General features: G+C 41.9%; 1 protein-coding gene across 13 annotated transcripts in view; it reads left to right on the forward strand.

Moving 5' to 3' along the window:
- LIMS1 (LIM zinc finger domain containing 1) overlaps nt 1–22,549 on the forward strand; it is a 137,322-nt gene that overhangs the window by 96,675 nt on the left and 18,098 nt on the right. For 9 of the 13 annotated variants that reach the window (XM_032263015.1, XM_032263016.1, XM_032263017.1 and 6 more), the window contains one exon: nt 14,089–14,248. In XM_032263015.1, coding sequence (XP_032118906.1) covers nt 14,089–14,248 — 160 coding nt within the window. Of the gene's footprint in view, nt 1–7,542; nt 9,772–14,088; nt 14,249–22,549 lie in introns of those variants that run through there. The other 4 variants (XM_032263010.1, XM_032263011.1, XM_032263022.1 and 1 more) reach the window with 3 other exon arrangements.

Raw genomic sequence — 22,549 nt, forward strand, 5'->3', positions numbered from 1 at the left:
CACTCACAGTAAAGCTGCACAGAAGCTCCCACAGCCAGGCGCAGCAGAGCACAGTGACTGCCCAAGTTGCTACTCTCCTAGCACCCTCCCAGTCATCTTCAAGAAGAGCAAAAGTTCACTGACTGCCTCAGTTCCTTTATTCACCTCTTGTTCCTTAAGGTCTGACATGGGGTGTTTGTCCCTGTTTGCTTCTTTGCTGGGGCCACACAGGAATCCAGGAGCTCACACTGAGTGGCCCCCAGACATGTCACTGGGGCCAGAAAGTGCCATCAGGAAGGAGATGTCTACACTGGGGGTGTGGGGGACAGCCATATCTTCTGGCCCTGACTTGATTGAACAATGAGTACATGTATGGCCTCTGGTTCACATAAATAAAGAATGGCGTAGACAGACCTGGACTCCCATTTAACTGACAGGTTTATTATTCTGTACCTTTACTTGATAACGCATTTCTCCCCAAGTCCTTTCCTAGTTTTGAATGTAAATACAGTTGATTTAAGTTGCTAAGTGAGATCTGTGTGGTGTCTTGGAGAAAGAACCCAAAAGATCTTAAGAACCATCAGCTGCAGAGTCCTGACATAGGCTGCCTCTGTCAGCCTGGGTCCAACCAGGAAAGAAAACCCACATACTGATTTGAACAGAAAAGGTTTAAATAAATATAGAATTACTACTCTAATAGGGTTTTGGAGTAATAAGGAATTAGCTAGTAAGAGGAGAGAAAGTAAAAGAGCATAGGAATAGCCACTGTTAAGGAGCAGCCATCAACCCTACAGCTGAGTTAGAGTGCTCAGGGAGGAGCCCCTCTCCATGCCCGGGGTCACACTTTCAGTGCTCGCTACATGGCAGAGAAGTTGCTGGCACAGCTTGCTGGAAATCCTCCCTTCGAGGGCTAGGGAAGGCTGTTTGCATTGAGGCCCCTCGCCCGAGGCACCCCCTGCATAGCTGACTGCCAAGGAGTGGATGCTGCTGGCCGCATGCACCATCAGGGTCCAAGGCACTCTGCTGCAAAACCTCTGAGGGTCTGGTGCCAGGGAAGCTGCTGCTGGCCACCATGCCTTGCGGGAGCTAGACACTAAAGAAGCCGGAGTGCTGCAGGAGCTTTGCCTAGAGAGCAGGCAGGACCAGAAAGCAAACCCTCTTCCTCCTGCAGTGTCTCTCCAGCACCCTCTACTGACAAGGCCTCAGTGCTGCTCATAGAGAACAAAGACAGAGGCGGCGTTAACTACATCACCATCACCCAGCAATATCCCAGTGATACCTCCTACAGGACACAAGGGGGTCTGTCTAAGGGGTAATTGCCATAATTTTATATATTATTGCTAGATGTATAGAATACCTCTTTTTGAGAAGAGGTAAGGAATGGAACAAAGAGCTTCCTACTTAGCCCTGTGAACTGCTTTCAACCAGAGCTTCATTCTGTGACACAGGATGGTGAGCTCTGTGGGGAGAAAGGAAGGCTGAGCACAGGAGCCTGCAGAAGAGGAGGAGCAACTAAGCCTCCCAGGAGACGCTGCAGCCCAGGCTGTAGCTGGGCAACGTTACACGAGCACCAGCTGGCGGTGGTTGGTCTCCTGACTTTATATCATTTTCATATCTTTTTTCATTGCATTTATTGCAAAATCTAAGTTACGGTAGATGAAATAATTCCTTGCCTTTCTGTGTATACTTCACAAAATTTAAAGTTGAAAGAGAAGAAGCTTTTTAACTTCAGTAAAAAAATATATATATATGCATGTATATATATATATATGTATATACATGCATATATATATTAGTTCCTCTGCTTGACCCTGGCCAGTGTTTTCAAATGCTGTTTAATGCAGTAAAATCTACACAAAACATCTTCTATGTCAAAAAGAAAATAACTGGTAGTGAAAGTTAGGTATATTTGATTTGGAAAGAGTTCATTGTTTTCACTTGACTCAAGTAAAATGTTTTTTATTGTGTTCTTCTATTCTGAAATTCTTGTGATTTTCTTTTACCTTATCATTGAGGGAAGTACATGTCGCATTAAGCTTAGTCACAAAATAAAAACTCCCACTGACTTCCCTCCCAGTGTAGTTGAAGGTTAGTATCCAGGGTGATAGCCTTGACTGAGTCATAACTAAAATAAGGATCTGATTTAGAGCCAGAGACTCTGGTACTGCGGCCACTACAGCCGTCTCAGGAGGTCCTGACACACTGGAGGCTGTCACTGGCGATCTGCACGTTCTCCTAAGTCAGTGTTCCTAGCTAAAAATACTGCCTTTCTGAATTAGAAACACGGCTTCCTCTAATTTGTCTGTTTTGACCAGAACACAATGTTATCTTTTTAAAACGATGTTTAGATGTGAGAAGGTATGTTAATGGGTCACAATAAGAATAAAAATAAACTAATTTAAAAGTATTTAAAATATGAAGGAACTAGTACAGAGACATTTTCCAGTGAAAGTATCTAAATGATCAGAGAAAAATCACCTAACCTATGAGAGAAAATTTTAAGATTTTTTTTTTTTTTTTTTTTTTTTTGAGACAGTGTCTCGCTCTGTCACCCAGGCTGGAGTGCAGTGGCATGATCACAGCTTGCTGCAGCCTCAACCTCCTGGGCTCAAGCAATCCTCCCACCTCAGCCTCCTTAGTAGTGCCTGTAGGTACGTGCCACCATGCCCGGCTAATTTTTGTATTTTTTGTAGAGATGGGGTTTCACTATGTTGCCCAGGCTGGTCTTCGACTCCTGAGCTCAAGTGATGCTCCTGCCTCAGCCTTGCAAAGTTCTGGGATTACAGGGGTGAGCCACCATGCCCAGCCCAAGAATGTTTTTAAATTGACCAAACACTGCTTATTTTTTTACACGGGAGAAAAAAAATTGTGAGATGGCTCATAGATTTCAGACTACAGTGATTCTGATTGATTGAGCTGTCTTTCTTGAGGAGAGAAAGTTATCCCAATGGCCACGAGCCAGACTGAGCTGTCTGTGTGTCTGGGGAGGGACACACCTCCCCAAGGCTTGCCCTCTTTAGACACCCTCTGCAGGCAGTCTAGGGACGTCCAGTTTGATTAATTGCATGATGACAGTATGCTTGGTGCCATGAGGGGTATAACAACTCAACAGAGCTGTGCACAGTGGCTCACACCTGTAATCGCAGTGCTTTGGGAGGCCGGAGCAAGCAGATCACCTGAGGTCAGAAGTTTGAGACTAGCCTGGCCAACATGGTGAAACCCTGTCTTTACTAAAGATACAAAAATTGGCCGGGCGTGGTAGCACATGCCTGTAATTCCAGCTACTTGGAAGGCCAAGTTATTAGAATCACTTGAAACCGGGAGGCAGAGGTTATAGTGAGCCAAAGTTGCACCACTGCATTCCAGCCTGGGCGACAGAGTGTCTCAAAAAAACAAAACAAAACAAAAAGACTCAATAGAAATGTCTCTTTAAGTGCCTCCTGGTATTCTTGAGATGAGGAGCACCTTTGCAATACAGAACACAATTATTACATGCAACCCACTTACTGCATGGGACACACAGTGGGTGCTGTGGCTGCTCAACAGATGATCAGTAAGGCCTAAAATGTCAAGAAAGCTTCCTGGAGAAGATCTTGAGCAGGCAGTTGAGGACTGGGCAGGTTTCTGATAAGCAGAAAGTTGAGGAGAAAAAAAGGTACAGTGGGATTCATCCAGAAAATTTTATGTCCTTTATATGTTTCACCCAATGCTTGAAATGTTGATCATCACTTTTAAAGATAATTCTAAAGTCACCTTGCAACAACCCTGTATTTATTTAAGATCATTTAAGATTATATATTTGTACATGTATTTTAAAAAGAATAGAGCTCAAAATGTTAAAGTACTTCTTTCTAGTTGGCAGGAGTATAAATGATTCTTCTCTGCCTTTCATACATCTTCTGGAATAAGCTATATTGCTGTTGGGCTAATACAGGTTGACAAATTCAACTTACCAAACCAAAACAGTGCAGTCCAGTGATCCCATCCCAAAGCACGTACACATCCTTGCACATGGGCTTACAGAAACAGGCTTCCTTTTGTTCAGTCATTTATTAGTGTTCTGCTTTTAATGGTTGCACCTTGTTGCTGCACATTCTGCTGTTTCCCATCTAGTATCGTGTCTTTATTTCCATGATGGGTTTCCTGTGTGATGGGAGTGTCTGTATTATCACAGGGACAGAATGGCTTGTTGCCGAGAGTGAGAGCATCATAAGAGTGTCGGAGGCACTCAGGGAGCATCATGGAGAAATGAAAGAGCTTGGTTTCAGTCTTTCTCCTTTGCCTTCCCCAGGCTCCACGTCCATTACAGAGTCCTTTGTGGGTAGGAATTTCTTGATTGGTTCATGTTAGAAACTTTTCTAGAGATCATCCAGGGAGAGTTGCTTCATAAGAAACAGGCCACCAAGTAGGCCATCAAGACTTTTAAAATAGGTTGGGATTGAGTAACTGAACTATTCATTTGCAGTACTTTCTGCCTGTTGTGGGCAGTGTCTCTGAGGCCACACTGCACTTTCAGACCTGCCTTGTGTTGCAGGACCCTGTGGGCACTGAGGTTGAGCATGGGGCCATTCCTGCCTTCTCTGGGCTGTCCCTCGGTTGCACCTCTGTCTGGGGCTCCTGAGTGGCCACTCTCTTTTGACTGTGAGCTCTGGGAATAAAACTAGGATAGTCTTCCCTCAGATACTAGAGGAGGAATTTTTTATTGATACGTAATAACTATATGTATTTATTGGGTACATGTGCTACTTTGATGCATGCATGTAATGCATAAGGATCAAATTGGGATAACTGGCATATCCATCACTGAGAACATTTATCATTTCCTTGTGTTGCAAACATTGAAAATCCCCTTCTAGCGTTTTGAACATATAGAATAAATTATTGTTTACATTAGTCTCCCTACAGTGCTATGGAACCCAAGAACCATTCCTCTCACTCAGCTCTAGTGTCGAGTCCCTTAACCAACCTCTCCCTGTCTCCCCTCCCAGCTACCCTTCCCAGCCTCTAATAACCAACTCTATGCTCTACTTCTATGAGTTCAGTTTTATTTTAGCTTTTACATATGAGTGAGAACATGTGGCATTTGTCTTTCTGTGCCTGACTTATTTCACTTAACATAATGTACCCCAGGCTCATAATGATGCCACGACTGACAGGATCTCATTCTTTTTTTGTGGCTGGATGATATTCCATCTGAAACACTGTATTTTAATTGTTGACTTTAAGACTTAAGTGGGTGCCTGCTAGTTTCCTTCCAGAAAAATTTCAACCTGATTCTGAATGGCATTTCACTCATTTTCCTTTAGAGGGAAATAAATACAGTTAAAACATCATAAAGCTTGGGATGATAGAAACCTATCTGCAACACCAAAGAGAGTCTCTAACTTTTAGCTAAACTTCATTTTAGAGGGAGTTTCTAGAAAACAATCAGATACAAATAGCCTCCTCACAGTTAACAACCTCATTGTAATTTCTGGACTTTGGTCCCAGTGTTTGGGATGGTTTGGGCCCCTGGGATGGAGTTGATGGTGTGCAGGCAGAGAATTTGATTTGTTCATTTTATCTTTGTTCCGCGATAATCTTTTTACTGACTCTTCAGTTATTTTTAACATACATAACAAAGCCACAGTAGCTCTGCCTTACTTTGATAATAATCCCAATAAGCAATGCTAACAGAAACATGTAAAAAATGTGTCATTTTTTAAATTTTAAGCTAGCTTGAGAAAATATACAATATTTCTTTCTTCCTGTTTTGCTTCTGTGGTAATGAATAATTTCTTTTTGCCTGTGCAATCAAGAATTAGGAAAAAAACTGACAAGGCAAAATGGCATGTTAATTACAAATCCATAACCTTTTCTGGCCTAACTTTGTCTGTTTCCTCACTGTCTGTTGAAAGAAAACACAGTGCATTTGTTCTGGAAGCTACTAAATGGGAATGAACTTCCCAGTTTCATTATCTGTACTTGCATGTCATGATTGTTTCGTTTTTAGTAGTCTGTGGGAAATCAGATTATATTTTCCATTTGAGCAGGCTAGAGGATGATAGTGGAAAGAGTTCATTTTGGCATATGATAATTTAACCAGGCCACCCCAACAATTCAAACACCCCATTATGACCTGGAAACCTTTGAATGCAATTGGAGAAGCTTCATCTAGTAGTTGTTATGCCAAGTGTTCCGTTTAGCCATGGATTATGCAAATCTATTAGTGGAATAGAATAGAACATTTAATAAATGAAGCATTACTCCTCTTTTTCTAGATTGGAGTCCTGTATGTTAGAGGCAATTGGTTAAAATGACCAGTTGTTTGGGTTTTAAACCCTACAGATGAAATATTTGGTAATGATGTGTATAATTCAGTCATTACTCCTTGAGAGAAGTAATGTTAAACTACCACCACCTTTTTAAAAGCTGCTTTTTTTTGGCTCCCTATTTTCATGACTTTATCCTGGCTTTATTTGAGCTGCTGGAAATAGCTGTAATTTTTTGTATGATATCTCTAAGTAGCTTATTTGTCTTTGGCCATCCCTATGTTAGAGGTGGAGTTTGTTTTGACCAAAATCATGGGGTTAGCAGACAGATGGTATCTGAAGCTCTACAGCCTAGAGCTGAAAGTTTCAGCCTTCTCATTGCATGGTTGGTTCTCCAGCAACCAACCCAAGCCACCTGTCACATTAGCCTACAAAAAACACTTACCACTTCAGAAAGTCCAATATTTTTAGGAGTCCTATGCCAGGAAATGGGGGCAGAGACCAAGAATATACTTATTATTAAAAGTCACAACATCACAGGCAGTTTCTTTAAAAACTAAGCTTTGCTTACCATACTACTCAGCAATTTTACTCTTGGGCATTTATCTCAGAGAAATAAAAGCATATTCAGTATAGAAATTTCTACAGTTTTATTCACAGTGCCACAAATTGGAAAGTACTTAAATGTCCTTCAGTGGGTGAACAGTGAAACAAACTATGCATCCATGTCATGAAATACTACTTGGCTGTAAACAAGAGAAAACTGTGGACATGTGGAGCAACTTGGATTAGGCTCAGGTCATTGTGCTGAATGAAAAGCCTTAAGATGTCACATGTGATTCCATTTAGGTAACATTCTTTAAATAACATAGTCATATAAATGAAAAACAAATGAGTGGTTGTGCAGAGGTATGTGATGGTCAGAGATAACATGAAAGAGATCTCTGTGGTGATGGAATAATCCTGTAACTTGATAGAGGCGGTTGTTACAGGAACCTGCACATGTGATGAAATGACAGATACCCGCACACACACATTGTACCAATGTCGGATTCCTGGTTTTGCTTCTGTACTGTAGTCACGTCAGATGTGAGCACTGGGGAGACTGTGAGGGAGAAATCTGAGCAGAAGGCTCACGTGGTTTCCTGCCTCTTCCTATGCCACCCCCACTGGATGCATCACACTTATGGTCTGAATCAGCCTGCCTCTGTCCCCGTTTATCTGTCTGTCTGTCTCTCTGTCTCTTTCTCTCCCTCCCTGTCTTCGCTCTGTTTCACATGGTCATTATAAAAAATAAACCTAAAAAATTAGGAAATGTAGATAAATTGAAAAGAAAAATTTTAAACCATGAGGTTGTTTATTTCTTTCTTAAATATGGTGATCTCCTTGTTTCATCAGCCATAGGCTCTGGTCCTGGGCAGGATCTGTAGCCCACAGCCTTTCAGTTCTTGACCCATCCTCTGAGATCTTTAGGGTCCAAAGTAGGAAGACTTGGTTCCACTTTCTGCTTCCAGTACTATCTGGTACCTGCTGCCTAATCTTCTCTGGTTAACTGTTGTGCTTCCCAGTGATTATGTTTACCATTTTCTCACATAGGGGTTAACAACATAGGCTCTGGAATCAAAGTACCTAGGGTTAAGTTGTGATTCCGCCACCTCCTTAGTAGTTATTCAGTCTCTTTGTGCCTCAGTTTCTTCATTTGTAACTAACACCTATCTCAGAAGCTGTGGGAAGGATTAAGGGATGTGATAGGAAGTACTCACTGACTCTTGGATATCATTATTTGTGGTTGTTACTTGGCATCTCCACTGTATTTTGTTTATCTGCTGCTGGTTCTGTGACTGTCCATCAGTTTGCCTTGTGGCTGTTCTATAGATTTTCTTTCACAGTCTCTTGGTTTTGGTGGGTGGCACTGCCCTGGGAGGACAGGGACTTGAGAAAAATTCTGAGCCCGTTAGTTGTCTCTGGTGCTATATCATGATTGTCATCATTGCTGTAAACCAAAAAGTTATCTGAGGCAAGTGTTAATCAAGTTAGAATGTGTATTTTGCCAAGGTTAATGACGCATCCATGACACAGCCTCAGGAGGTCCTGACCACGTGCATCCATCCCAGGGTGGTCAGGGCACAGCTTGCTTTTACACATTTTGGGGAGACATGAGACATCAATCAATATGTGCAAGATGTACATTGGTTTGGTTGAGTAACGCAGAACAACTTAAATTGGGGCTTCCAGGTCAGAAGTAGATAAGAGACAAACGGTTGCATTATTTTGAGTCCTTGATCAGCCTTCCAATGAATACACAACTGTGTCTGGCTCAGTGAACCTACATTTTTACATGAACAATAGGGTAGAGGAAGCAATCAGATATGCATTTGTCTCAGGTGAGCCTCAGAGGGATGACTTTGAGTTCTGTCTGTCCTCTGTCCACAAGGAATTTTCTTGTGGGCAAATGGTGAGGGGAGTATGTAGGTTTTTGTCTTTGTAGCTATCTTATTTAGGAATAAAACGGGAGACAGGTTTGCCTGACATAGTTCCCCAGCTAACCCGATCACAGGAGACTTTGTAATGGCTTCCTTAGTCATGATAGAGACTGAGAAACATTGGCTCACCTAAGCTTGTAGGTTGGCCAGGGTCCAGTAGAAGAGTTATAACTAAACAGCGGTCCTTGTCTGTTTCCACTTGTGCCCATTCATTGAAGCTGAGATTGCACTCTGACTATGTACCAGTAGCAAAGGTGATAGAAGTCTAACGTAGCTCTTAGTTTTAAGGGCTCATGGCCTCCTGGGGAAGGGACCCATCAGGCATAGCTGGCAGTCATGGCCAAGGTTGTGGAAGCCTGGGTCCAGGCAGAGTTCGGATGCTCCTCAGAGTGTGCCAGCAGCCTCAGCCTCATGGAGAGCTTGTCAGGGGGTATTTTACAAGGTCTCCAAAAGCCTTTTATGCCCTCCAGAGTGAAGAGCACAGCATTGGTGATGAAGTTTGGTGGCAAATATGCAAGGCACATATGGATATTTCCTTCTCATGGAGGCCTACGAGGCAGCCCCAGCCTCCTGATGCAGTGTTTATAGCATAGTCCACTGGGACCGCTGCTCTGACAAAGACTGTGTCACTACTTTGTGGAATGTTTTTTAGAACTTCCAGAAAGCCTCAGTAAATCCTGCCTGCCATGTGACTATGTACTGTGCTGCTGAGCTCTTAACATGAAGCAGCAGCAGTGACCCCGGCGGGCCAGGCTGACGTGTGTGAGAACAGTGGGAGTGACCCTGGCTGGGAAGCAGGGAGGCCTGGATATTGTTTCTCCTGGCTCTGTGTCCTGCTGCTCTCGTCCCTGTGCTCAGAGCTCTCAAGCACCCACAATGGCCCTCTCAGGCCGAGTGCGCCCCTGCGTTATCCCAGAGAATGAAGAAATCCCCCAAGCAGCCCTTAACAATGTCCACGAGGCCAATGAGACTGAGGACGAGAGAGCTGTTTCCAAACTGCAGCGCAGGCACAGTGACGTGAAAGTCTACAAGGAGTTCTGTGACTTTTATGCAAAATTGTGAGTGTCTCCTCTCCCGGAGTGCCCCTCTTCCAGGTCTGGCATTCTTGGCTCTCTATTCAGGAGCCATCCTGACCTGGCCCATGTAGTTTTATTGACTGGACTTTGGGCAGGAGTTTTCCCGGGTGGTAGGGCTCCGAGGGGCTTGCAGCGCAGCATGTTTAAGGAGACAGGAGGCTGCCTTGTTGTTAAGACTTCCAGCGACATGCAGATGGGTGGGAGGTGCTGCCCTCACTGTGAGAGCACAGTGGCCCTGTCTTCAGTAGGTTCCTGATCACTTGGTAGCTGCATTTTCATCATTTCATCCATGAGGGAGGCTTAGTGTTTTCATTATCAGGAATTACATTAGAAAAATTGTGTACTCCAAAACGTCCCAAAGATAAGGGGCAAATGAGTTGGAACAGTGAAAAAACAAATTACAGACTGTTGGTAAATATAAATTATTTTTGTGTGTAACAATCAACAAATTGGAGTAAGCTAATTGGTTTTCTTAATTGAATGAATAAATATATATATTGTATATAAGAAGCAAATCAATATACATATAGAACATACTGTTAACTCTGAAAAGTTAGGCTAATTGATACTATTAAATGGGTTTTAGCAAACACATTTTTTAAAGAAAATGCAGAGTAGCCATCAGACCAGCTCAAGATTATTTACCTCATTTAAAGTTGTGAGCTTAGAATTACTACATATCCCCAATTTGTCAAGTAAGAGTTAATGAGAATTTAACTGACCTGGTTCTCTGATTCCATAATTCATGCTCTGTGGTACAGATATCACTTATCTTCACAACTCACAGAGAGCTCTGTTTAACAGTAATTAGGGAATTGTAATAATACGGTAACCAATATTTTAACTGCTGGGTGAATTCTCAAGATGATTTTGGATTTATACATTGCTGCATTTTAGGACTTGAATAACAGAAAGCAAGATTTCAAGTGTGCTATGTGAGGGTGATTTGTGGAAGTGGATCAGCTTCATCAGCCATTCCTGGCCTGATATGAAGAAGCTGCCCTAAAGGCTTATACATATAAATATCTATCTATACTTGCCACTTACATATTTCTTGTTATCAACACTTTTTAATGAAAATATTTTTCTGAAAACTTAGCTAATTAATTATAACTAATCTGATGATAGCTGTAATTGTCACTAATGACTTTTTAAAAGTAATTTCTGTCATCTGTAATATTAAATATAAAATCAACATTTAAAAAAAAGGCATTGTGCCAGAGTGTCAACAGCAAAAGAGGAAAGGGAAACCTGACTGGTTCAGGGGACAGCAAGGTGACTGTTCTGTTTCCTTTTTTCCTCTGCTTATTATTAAAAGAAATACTTCTTGAAAAATACATGTATATTATCTCTAAAACTAGCACATTTTTCCTGTGTGTGGGAGATAACTGTGTGCTTTTTTTTATGATGTATCTACCTATTTCCTAATTCTACTTCAGTATTTGAACTTAAGTAGAAACAATCTATATTATGTGAGTTTAAACTGGACATTAATCAAACATTTTAATCTAAGAGCCTGTTAACACTCTTAAAAACAATTAAGGTCCCCAGAGAACTTTCATTTAACAGTATTTACTGTATCAGAATACTGGGAAACTGGAAATTTAAATTGGGAACAATTTAAAATACTTAATTCATTTAAAAACAATAAGCTTATTACATGTTAATAATAGTAAATGTTAATATTAATGTTTTCATGAGAAATAACTTTTCCAAAATGGAAGAGGCTTAGAGAAAGGATGGCATTATGTTACATTTTTGCAAATCTTATTAATATCTGTCTTAATAAAAGTTTCTCATATTTGTTTCTGCATTCAACCTATTACAGTATGTTATTTTAGATGAAATGTATGAAGAAAATATGGCCTCCCACAGAGATGTAGTTGGGAAAGAGGACGTTTCTGCCCCCTGGAGGGTCATGGTGACCCCGACATTTTGCAAACCACTGATTAGGTTATAATGAGCCAGGTCATTCTAGAATATTCTTTTGGGGCTTTTTTAGAATCCCATTAAGATTGTTGAGGTTTGTTTAATCTTTTGAGAGGGTTTAGAATTAAGAACAGTGCCATATATTTGAGCAGCATCTCTGGTTTCCAAGTGGGTATAAATACTTTTTCCTGAGAACAGTACTGAGAATGACTGGGCAGGTATGGGGCTTACCATGTTCCTCCATCCAAGAACACCTGTGTACTTTGGTCAGGAGGAGGAAGAAGCACAAAACTCTCCAGAGTTTTTTAAAACTGCCACAATCATCTGGCTTATGGCAAAGCTGGGTGACAACGAGAATTTTACAGATTTTTTCCCCCAACCCACAGTAACTTTGAAATGACAAAGTAGAAATTCATTTTAACATGAGGCTTAGGCCAGGTTTAACTGAGCAGTGAAGCTGCCTCCCTTTCTCCCTTCCTTCCTTTTTTTCAGTGGCATTTTAATTACATTCAAACCTGTTAAATAAAGTTGACTTGTCTGAAGTGATGAACATGGTGTGTCTACACGCGGTTATTTATGGCAAGGCTACAAAACAGGTTAACTGTTTTGTGAAACATTTGGGAGAGAAAGGCAAAAAGAAAGTTGTCTTCCAGAGGTGTGGAGGGGAGTGAAGCAAGTAATAGGGACCACTTTTGCTAAGGAAACAGCAAAACTTGGAAACCAATAGGGGCAAGGCAATTAGTTACCCTGCCTATACAATGGAGACTGTCCACCTGTGTGCCTCACTGGTTGATTGTGAAAATTCAGGAGAACGTTAGTAATAACTTCACAAAGTACACTGATTAAATACCTGAAAGGTCAGAAGCTGCACCAGGGAACTAGACACACAGGTAGAACTCATGCTGTGAGTAGGCCTGTGAAAATAAACTTGCCAGAAATCGAAGGACCGCTTGGCCGGTTACTGCTCTGCATGGAGGGGCCTTCTCCATTTCTAGGACTTCTAAGAAACAAAACAGTTCTTCATGTGAAATCCTCATTTAATTGTCTGTCAAAGCCATGCTGCTTTTTTTTTTTTTTTTTTTTTGAGGCGGAGTTTTGTTTTGTTTTGTTTTGTTGAGGTGGAATTCCATGCTTATTGCCTAAGCTGGAGTGCAATGGCGAAATCATGGCTCACTGCAACCCCCGCCTCCCAGGTTCAAGGGACTCTCCTGTCTCACCCTCCCAAATAGCTGGGACTACAGGCATGCGCCATCATACCCGGCTAATTTTGTATTTTTAGTAGAGATGAGGTTTCACCGTATTAGTCATGCTGATCTCAAACTTCTGACAAGTGATCCACCCGCCTTGGCCTCTCAAAGTGCCTGGATTACAGGTGTGGGCCACTACACCTAGCCGCCATGTTGCTTTTCTTCCAAATAGCACAATGGTTAGAGAGAGCCTGAGATTATTTATTGAATGCTTTCTGTGTTTTAAGGTATAGTGGGGCCACTGGTGGGGGAATTTCCCACGTTACCGGCCACAAACATAGCTTGACAGCCTGGTGTCACTTTCCTGATGTATAAAACGTGGTGGTATCCCTATCATGTCCTTTCAAGTGTTTGAAATTCATGCTGTAATCTGTTTTGATTGACAGTATGATTTTACGAGCAGGGGACCTGGATTTCTAGTCCTGTGTCTTCCTTTAACTAATTAGCTTTGTGCTGTTGGACTGATCCTTCCATCTCTGTGAACCTGTTTTGCTATCTATAAAATGATCTTTATTATGTAAAATTCTGTGATTTTAAGTTATATTTTATAATACTGGCAATCAGGTTCATCTTACCAATTAGGTAATAGGACTGGGGCATCTTGGCTGGTTTTAAGGCTACATAAGCAGTTGCTTTCCACAGAATCTAATCAAAGGAATAACCTATATCTAAGTTATATGACATAGCATTTAGTTGACATGCATTTTAGATTCTGTTCTCAGGAGGGAAAGAAATTGGTTTTGAGATATTGACTTGTGGATATTTTAATTAAGCTACTTATTAAGCTGTAAACCCAGGTTACTTGAGAGCAGCTCATAACTTTCACCTCTGTCTCAGATGCCTAACGCATAGTAGGCACACACTAATAGTTTATTTAGCAAAAAGAATGCCAAAAATGTTAGAATCAAAGTGGGACACCCTTAGAGAGCCTTAGATGCTAGGGTAAAGAGACTGAAGAGTCCTAGTTTTAGAGCGTATAAGGAACAAGCAAGAAATTGAGCTTTTTAAATAAAATAGGATTTTTGCAATCAGATAGAATTTGCTGCTGGGTTCTTAGTGTTGTTTTGGTCTTTGATCTAAGAGGAGGATGACAGTCTGCAACCTGCCATTCTTTGTGTTACAGCAACATGGCCAATGCCCTGGCCAGCGCCACTTGTGAGCGCTGCAGGGGCGGCTTTGCACCCGCTGAGAAGATCGTGAACAGTAACGGGGAGCTGTACCATGAGCAGTGTTTCGTGTGCGCTCAGTGCTTCCAGCAATTCCCAGAAGGACTCTTCTATGAGGTGAGTTGTGCTGGACAAAAGCAGGAAGGTGCCATTCCCCTGCCCTCCTGCCTCCTGCCCTTCTTTTCTGAGGCCTCCTCCATCATGTTCAGTTTTATGATGAAAGACTGAATTGAAGTGCCAGGTGCATGCCAGGTATTTGGTAGCTGTGAAGTCAGAGGTGGCATAAATATGGCTCATATGGACAGCAGCGTGGATGGCACGCCCTCACAGACCTTGCATTTGTATTGCTCAGTTCTTCGTCCTATTTCAGAACCCACAATCCCCTATAACAAAGCCTTTCAGACCTAAGCAGCTCAGCTCCACATACAAAATTCTTTCCAAGTCTTCACCCACACTCAGGCCCGCCCCAGCACCTCACCAATTCCTGTCTCTGTGTCTTTTCCCCTTCTCAGAGGCCCGTTAGACCTGTTGTAAAGGTAAAGGAGAGTGTGTGCCGTACGTCACCCCCTCCACAACTTCCCAGCCTCAAGCCAAGAGCATCCATGCATTTATTTTCTAAAGAAGAAAATGAGTATTTTAGGGAACTATACTGTCTCCGTTTAGCTCTTTTGGGTGTCTGTGTTCATTTCCAAATACTTGTTTTTCTTGATCTCAGGTGTTACCATATAGTTCTGCACTTCCTTTGTACTGTAGTTGGTATTCTCAACATTACGGAAACCCTTTCTCTTTGTTTTGTATTGTTTTGTTTTGTTTGAGACAAAGTCTCATTGTATTGCCTAGGCTGGAGTGCAGTGGCTTGATTATAGCTAAGTGCAGCCTTGAACTCATAGGCTCAAGTTATCCTCCAGCTTCAGCCTCCTAAGTAGTTGGGACTATAGGCACATGCCACCATGCTCGACTAATTTTATTTTTTTATAGAAGTGGAGTCTCCCTATGTTGCCCAGGCTGGTCTCAAACCCCTGGGCTCAGGTGATCCTCGGCTTCCCAAAGTGCTACAATTACAGGCATGAACCACCATGTCCAGCCTACTGAAACCTTTTTCTCACATTAAACATGTATTTTGGGGGATAGTCTAGGGATGCTGACCCAGCTATAAATGAAGGTGAGAGCGAGGTATATGTGTGTGTTAGATCAACTAGGTAATTTACTTTTACCACCTTACTTCTTACATATTTGTACATATATACACATCTATATATGATAACATATGTATGTAGAATTATTTTATAGCTGGAGATGGCTGCTGTTTGATTTCTTCTTTTGCCTAGCAGAGTTTTAAATTTTCCTGTTATATAAACCATGCTTGAGGAAGGAAAGGTGGTTTACAAAGATCATTGGTAAGTCCATCGTTTGCCACTCAGGCAGCATTTTCCCATAAAAACAAACATCATGAGAGTGGGGTTCCCAGGCCAGCCCACAGAAAAGCTGCTTACCCCATCCTGGGTACATGAAATACAGAACTAAATTATGTAATAGTGTCACTCTGGGAAACAGCTTTAAGGGTTTAGGTTAGGGAATGCTATTTTATTCACTAGTACACATTTTTTAAGCTCCTATTGTGTCCCCAAAACATGCATTCCTGACAACAAAAACCTTAGCAGTGGAAAGAGGTCTTCGTTTTCTCTTTTCTTCTAGTTCTTTTTTTTTTGTTTCCTTAGGCCTCCAAACATGGTCTATATATCTTCTTCCAGTTCTTTCTGTTCTTCCTGACTCCTTCCCTGGGTAGTGAGAATCTTTTGGACAAGGATGATGGATTTAGGGATGGGCAAATGACAGTTGTGAGGATGGACAGGAGCAGGAAAGGCCAGTGTCCAACAGCAAAAGAGAAGAGGGCGGGAGAGGAGCTCCGGAGGTATGAATGGAGGCATCAGGCATAGAGACTCCTACTGAGGCTATAGGTGGACTGTGATTAACTGGTGAGGAGAAGTAAAAGGAAATCCCTAGGTGCTGAGGCAGCAAAAAGAGACAGGGTGTTTGCTGGTGGTAGTGGTAGTGGTGGTAAGCCATGACTCAATTCAGGTAAAGGGACCTGAGGACCTACTTCCTACTTCTACCTCGGCACCATGGAGGCCTGCCAGGACTGTGGCAAGGAAGGAGATGAGACTCCCAAGGCACATTGAAGGGAATCCTGGAAAGCTGGCTTGGAGGGAGCATTGATCTTCTCACTATATGAATCCCTTCTTTATCCCTCCCTTTTTCTTTCTCTCCTGTGGTCCAGAGAAGTTGAAATGTCTGATAACACAGCAGGTTTGCAACATGAAAGAGATTAGAACCTAGCTGGTCTCCTAATACTCAATACAGTATTCTTTCCCTTACATGTTCTTTTTAAACATAAGATTTTTATTGAAATGGGCAATTATGACAAAGGCCTTAGGAGAGGTCAGTCCAGGGGAGCAATAGAGAAGAACTCGGAGAAGAAGACTCTTGTTTTCTCAAGCATTTCCCTTATTTCCCTGGTCTGCTGTTTCCCCTGAGAGCACCCTGGAGCTCCAACCCTCCATCACCTTCTTTCTTCCATTTTGCCTGAGACTTAGGAATGAACATGATGGTTAAGCTACCGTCATTAAGCAGTACGACCGCTTCCTGAGCATATGCTGCTGCATTTGGGCCTTGTCAGCTTCGAGGCCACTGGTGCTGAGTCAGAGGGAAAGGCTCAGAACAGCCTTGAGCAGCGAAGAATAAAGTATGACTCATCTCATCCTGCCTACCCCTCACACTGGACTATAAATACCCTCCCTGGGTGCTGTTATTCCAAAAGATGTGATGAATACCCAGAACTAGGCTATTCATGGGCTTAAGCTCTGTTGGGTCCTGAGGAAGATTACTATTTTGGCTACATTGTTTATCTTTAAAACCAGCCCAGGGATGTGTAAACCTGCATGTGGAGAATAGGAAATTTCTTTTTGGTTAAATGATATTAGAGAAAAAAACTATCCAAGGCTGCTGACAAATAATCTGCATTTTCAGCTATATCCAACAATACGTTGTTTTCTACAAAAGGAAGATTAGAAACTTACCTAGTTTACCTTCCATTTGGCACATGGCCGATGTGCTCCAGTCTTTGTATAATAACAAATGCATCTTCGCCACTCTATATCTTTGTTATTACTTTTGTCTCGTTATCAAAACAACTTCTTTCCCTGATTTCCACAGCCTCTATTTTTTCTTTTCTCTAGAAGACCTAGTTATGAAGACTTATAGGTAGGTTTTGTGCACTCACTTCCCCTTAAAATGTGATTTACTTTATGGTAGAACTTCTTGTACTTTGAATTAAATGGGACATTCTTCCCTCTGGCCACAGAGGCCAGTCTAGAATGAAACCCTTGTTTCCTAACCACTGAAACCAGAACATACATCTGATGATATGAGCACCAGTATTTCTGGCTCAACTACAATTTCTCTCTGTATTTTTTTTTTTTTTTTTAAGACGGGGTCTGGTCCTGTTACCCAGGATGGAGTACAGTGGCACATTCATGGCTTACTGCAGCCTTGACCTCCTGGGCTCAAGCAATCCTCCCACCTCAGCCTCCTTAGTAGCTGGACTGCAGGTGCACACCACCACAGCCAGCTAATTTTTTTTTTTTTTTTTTTTTTTTTTTTTTCAGAGACAGGGTCTTGTCATGTTGCCCAGGCTGGTCTCAAACTCCTGAGCTCAAGTGATTAGATGTCATTTCCTCAAGGAAATACCCTTTCAACTCAGAGGCCCTAACATTAATTATAGTGGTTTCTAAATCTAACTTTGTGACATCCAGCTTATCTCCAGTAAAAGGAGTATCTTAATTTTCCTGTAAGAAAACACTTTTAGAAGTGAAGTAGAGCCAACAGTTAAGAGTGATTTAAGTCCAGGAAGTATTGCAGAGTGGGATGAACTGAACCAAGGACTAGGGATCTGGTGTGCAGCTGATCAACCCTGATTTAGTATATGCGTAGGGCTGGGTTCTTTGTTGGTGCCTCACATTTCTCTCTCCTTCTTAGTTTTGGTTTCGCAAATGTATCCCTTTTTTCCCCATCACAAAATGAATTAAGAGGAAAGACCCATTTGTGATGAGTAATTTTGTAGCAAGATGTCTTACAAGGAGGTTTGTTTTGTTTTTGAGATAGAGTCTCACTCTGTCCCCCAGGCAGGAATGCAGTGGTTTGGTCTGGCTTACTGCAACCTCCACTTCCTGAGTTCAAGCAATTCTCTGCCTCAGCCTTCAGAATAGCTGGGATTACAGGTGCCCGCCACCATGCCTGGCTAATTTTTGTATTTTTAGTAGAGACAAAGTTTCACCATCTTGGCTAGGCTGGTCTTGAACTCCTGACCTGGTGATTTACCCACCTCAGCTTCCCAGTGCTGGACTTACAGGTGTGAGCCACTGTGCCCGGCCAACAAAGAGGTTTTTTCACTCATTTCCTCTGATTATTCAGGAAGGCAGAAATTGAGAATGGAAGATACTTCCAACCAGTGCATCTGCTTATCTATGGGTCCACTCTCTTCAGGTCAGTTTATGACAAACCGGTATAAAGAACCAAATGAAGATTTGCAACTTTGCACTTAACTGGAAATGAGACTTTGACCTGAGCCTCCTGTTCTGATCTTACTTGAAAGCAGCTCTGAATAATTCTGTTTTTTCCCCCTACAGGGAATATTTACAGAACTCTAAAACTTAAAACACTTAAAAACAAAGACATTCTTGGAGTTCATCTTCTTCCGCACAGAATGACCCATTTCCACAGATGGTGGAACCCCCGAGTTTTTAAGGCATTTTGTTTATAAATACTACTAATTTGGACCATGGTATTTCTAATAGGCTTATTGTATTCCTTGTTTAAATTAGTTCTGGGATGTAATGTGTAGTTACCTAGAAAGAATTGATTCTTCTCAATTTATGATTTTTGATTTTTAAAAAATTTTATATCCTAGAGTTTTACTTTGGATCAACTTCTGGCCTTTCTCTCAGGCTCAAAAGTTGAGCTATACTATGTTGGATCATTTCTACACATTGTAGAAAAGAGGCAGCTTGTTATAGAAGAAGAAGTTTTCCACCTGGAATTAACAGTAGTCCACATTATAACACTGGAGAAGCATAGCCCAGAGTGCAAGGGATTTACAGGATGAATGGTGGCAAGGAGATCTGTTTCTAACTCCTCCTATTCTGGTTTTAAAGGACTCAGTTTCTAGATCTCTTTCTCTTTGCCTGAAAACATATTTATATTCACAATAGTACTTCTCCCACATTGCCAAAGAAAGAAATCTCAAATCTTAGTACCATGAATTGCTCCAGGATACCCATCAAAAATGACTAGTTAGAGTGCGCTCAAACCCATAAGGCTTAGTCTTTCCCTGCCTTATGTATTTTTTTGGTTTGGCTTTAGGAACTGTGTTAGATGTTCTGTATTCAGGTACAGATATGTATGTCCCTTAACCACAGGAAAATGTCTCAGAAAGGTGTCATTAGGTGAGTTCATTGTTGTGCAAACATCAGAGAATGTACTTAGCAAACCTAAATGTCATAGCCTATGACACATCTAGTCTATATGGTATGGCCTATTACTCCTAGGCTACAAACCTATACAGCATGTTACTACACAGAATACTGCAGGCAGTTGTAACACAATGGTGAGTATTTGTGTATCTAAAAGTATCCAAACATAGAAAAAGTACAGTAAATATACCCTATACCATGGTAGTATATATGGTCCATTGTTGACAGAAATGTTGTTATCCAGCACATGACTGTATGTGCTGAATTTAGAGATGTAGACAGTAGTCACAATAGCTGTTCTTTTTTTTTTTTTTTTTTTTTTTTTGAGATGGAGTCTTGCCTAGGCTGGAGTGCAGTGGCGCCATCTCGGCTCACTGCAACCTCTACTTGCTGGGTTCAAGCAATTCTCCTGCCTTAGCCTCCTGAGTAGCTGAGATTACAGGCGCACACTACCATGCCCAGCTAATTTTTGTGTTTTTAGTAGATATAGGGTTTCACTATGTTGGTGAGGCCGGTCTCAAACTCTTGACCTCATGATCCACCCACCTCGGCCTCCCAAAGTGCTGGGATTACAGGCATGAACCACTGTGCCTGGCCAACAGCTTTCCTTTTAGAACTTAGTCTTTTTCATCCCCTGACTAATTTCAAAAGAATTCATCTTTTTTAAGGGAAAGCTCTGGGAGAGCAAAGCAAAGAGCATTGTAAGAAATTGTGAATGAGGTGGATAGAAAACACAAACCGTTTTTCCTCTGCTTGCACACCACAGCAATCAATACAGATGTTCTTCTGTGACTAAATGTGTGGGGATTTTTCCCCACATGCCAAGCAAGCAATCAGTTCTGCAGTGGACACCAGCCGGGCATCCTCCAATTCAATTCCCACATTATCTACCTGGAGATAGCCTCAGTTCCCACAGGTTGAGGGGTCAGCCCCAGGACTGTCTTCTCCTCCTGATGCCAATTGAAAGCCCTAGATTGCTTTACCTGCACTTCTGACTGACATGCTCTACAAGTTGGGGATCCCACAGCCCCCTCTTCTGGTTCTGTTAATTTTCTCTAGAGCAGCTCACAGAGTTCAGGGAAACACATTTACTGGTTTATTATTAGTATTTTGTTTGTTTGTTTTGAGACAAGGTCAAGCTCTGTAACCTAGACTGGAGTGCAGTGGAACGATCACAGCTCACTGCAGCCTCCATCTCATGGACTCAAGCAGTCTCCCTGCCTCAGCCTCCCCAGTGGCTGGGACTGTAGGCACATGCCATCACTCCTGGCTTCACCAGTTTATTATAAACAATATTACCAGCCAGGCATTGTGAAGCACACCTGTAATCCCAGCACTTTGAGAGACTCAAGTGAGAGGATTGCTTGAAGCCAGGAGTTCAGACCAGCCTGGATAACAGTCAGATCCTGTCTCTACAAAAAATAACAAAATTGGCCAGGCATGATGGCGCACATGGTCCCAGCTACTTGGGAGGCTGAGGTGGGAGGATTATTTGAATCCAGGAGTTGGAGGCTACAGTAAGCTATAATCATGCTACTGTACTCCAGCCTGAACAACAGGGCAAGACCCTGTTTCTGAAAAAAACTGAAAAATAAAAATAAATGTTAAGAAAGTATATTATAAATGATACAGATGAAGAGATACATAGGGTGAGGTATAGGGGAAGGTGCTTAGGGCTTCCACCCCTTCTCTGAACCCTGTCCTTTTAAATTTTTATGGAGACTTCATTATGTAGGCATGATTAATTAAACACTTGGCCATTGGTGATCACCTTAACTTTCAGCTCCTCTTTGCCTTCCTGGAGGCTGGAAGGTGGGGTTGAAAATCCCAACCATCTAATTCTGCCTTGGTCTTTCTGGTAACCAGCCCCATCCCAAATCTGCTTAGGGGCTGCCAATCACTGGCCACCTCATTAGCATACAAAAAGACGTCACTTTTAAGATTCCAAGGATTTTAGGAGCTGTATGCCAAGAAGCTGGGAGGAAGACCAAATATGTATTTCACAATATCACAGTGAGGGTATGCCATGAGCTAGAACAAACAGACCAAAGCAGTATAGCTTTTTGACTCTTGGGAGGCCCTGAGAGGTTAAGCAACTTGCCCAAGGCCACACAATGAGTCTTTCAGCCAGATTTTGAACTCAGGCAGTCTGGATCCATGGTCAGTGTTCTTGACTCCTACCTGTCTTGTTAAAAGATGTTTCCAAATTACAGCTATTCCTAATTTTATGTTATTTCATACAATGATTATATATATATATATATATATATTTTTTTTTTTTTTTTTTTTGAGACGGAGTTTCGCTCTTGTTACCCAGGCTGGAGTGCAATGGCGCGATCTCAGCTCACCGCAACCTCCGCCTCCTGGGTTCAGGCAATTCTCCTGCCTCAGCCTCCTGAGTAGCTAGGACTACAGGCACGCACCACCATGCCCAGCTAATTTTTTGTAGTTTTAGTAGAGACGGGGTTTCACCATGTTGACCAGGATGGTCTTGATCTCTTGACCTCGTGATCCACCCGCCTCAGCCTCCCAAAGTGCTGGGATTACAGGCTTGAGCCACCACACCCGGCTATATTTTCAACCTTCTAAAAAATATATATTTAAACTGCTGGGCTACTTTTTTGTGTTTTTATGCAGTATACATCTTTCTCTTTCATTAAATACAGAATAAAAGTCGATCATTTCTAACTAAATTAATGGAGTTATTTCTGAGATTTTACACAGTTGTCTCATGGTATTCACAGAGGATTGGTTCCAGGACACCCCCTCCACCCTACTCCCACCTCACCCTCAGAGTTTACCAAAATCTTTGAATGCTCAAGTCCCTGATATAAAATGGTATACTTATATGCATATAACCTACGCACATCCTCCTGCATACTTTTCATTA

The sequence above is a fragment of the Sapajus apella genome, unplaced genomic scaffold (assembly GCF_009761245.1).
Source record: "Sapajus apella isolate SASKATOON/1434 unplaced genomic scaffold, GSC_monkey_1.0 scaffold134, whole genome shotgun sequence".
Lineage (NCBI taxonomy): Eukaryota > Metazoa > Chordata > Mammalia > Primates > Cebidae > Sapajus > Sapajus apella.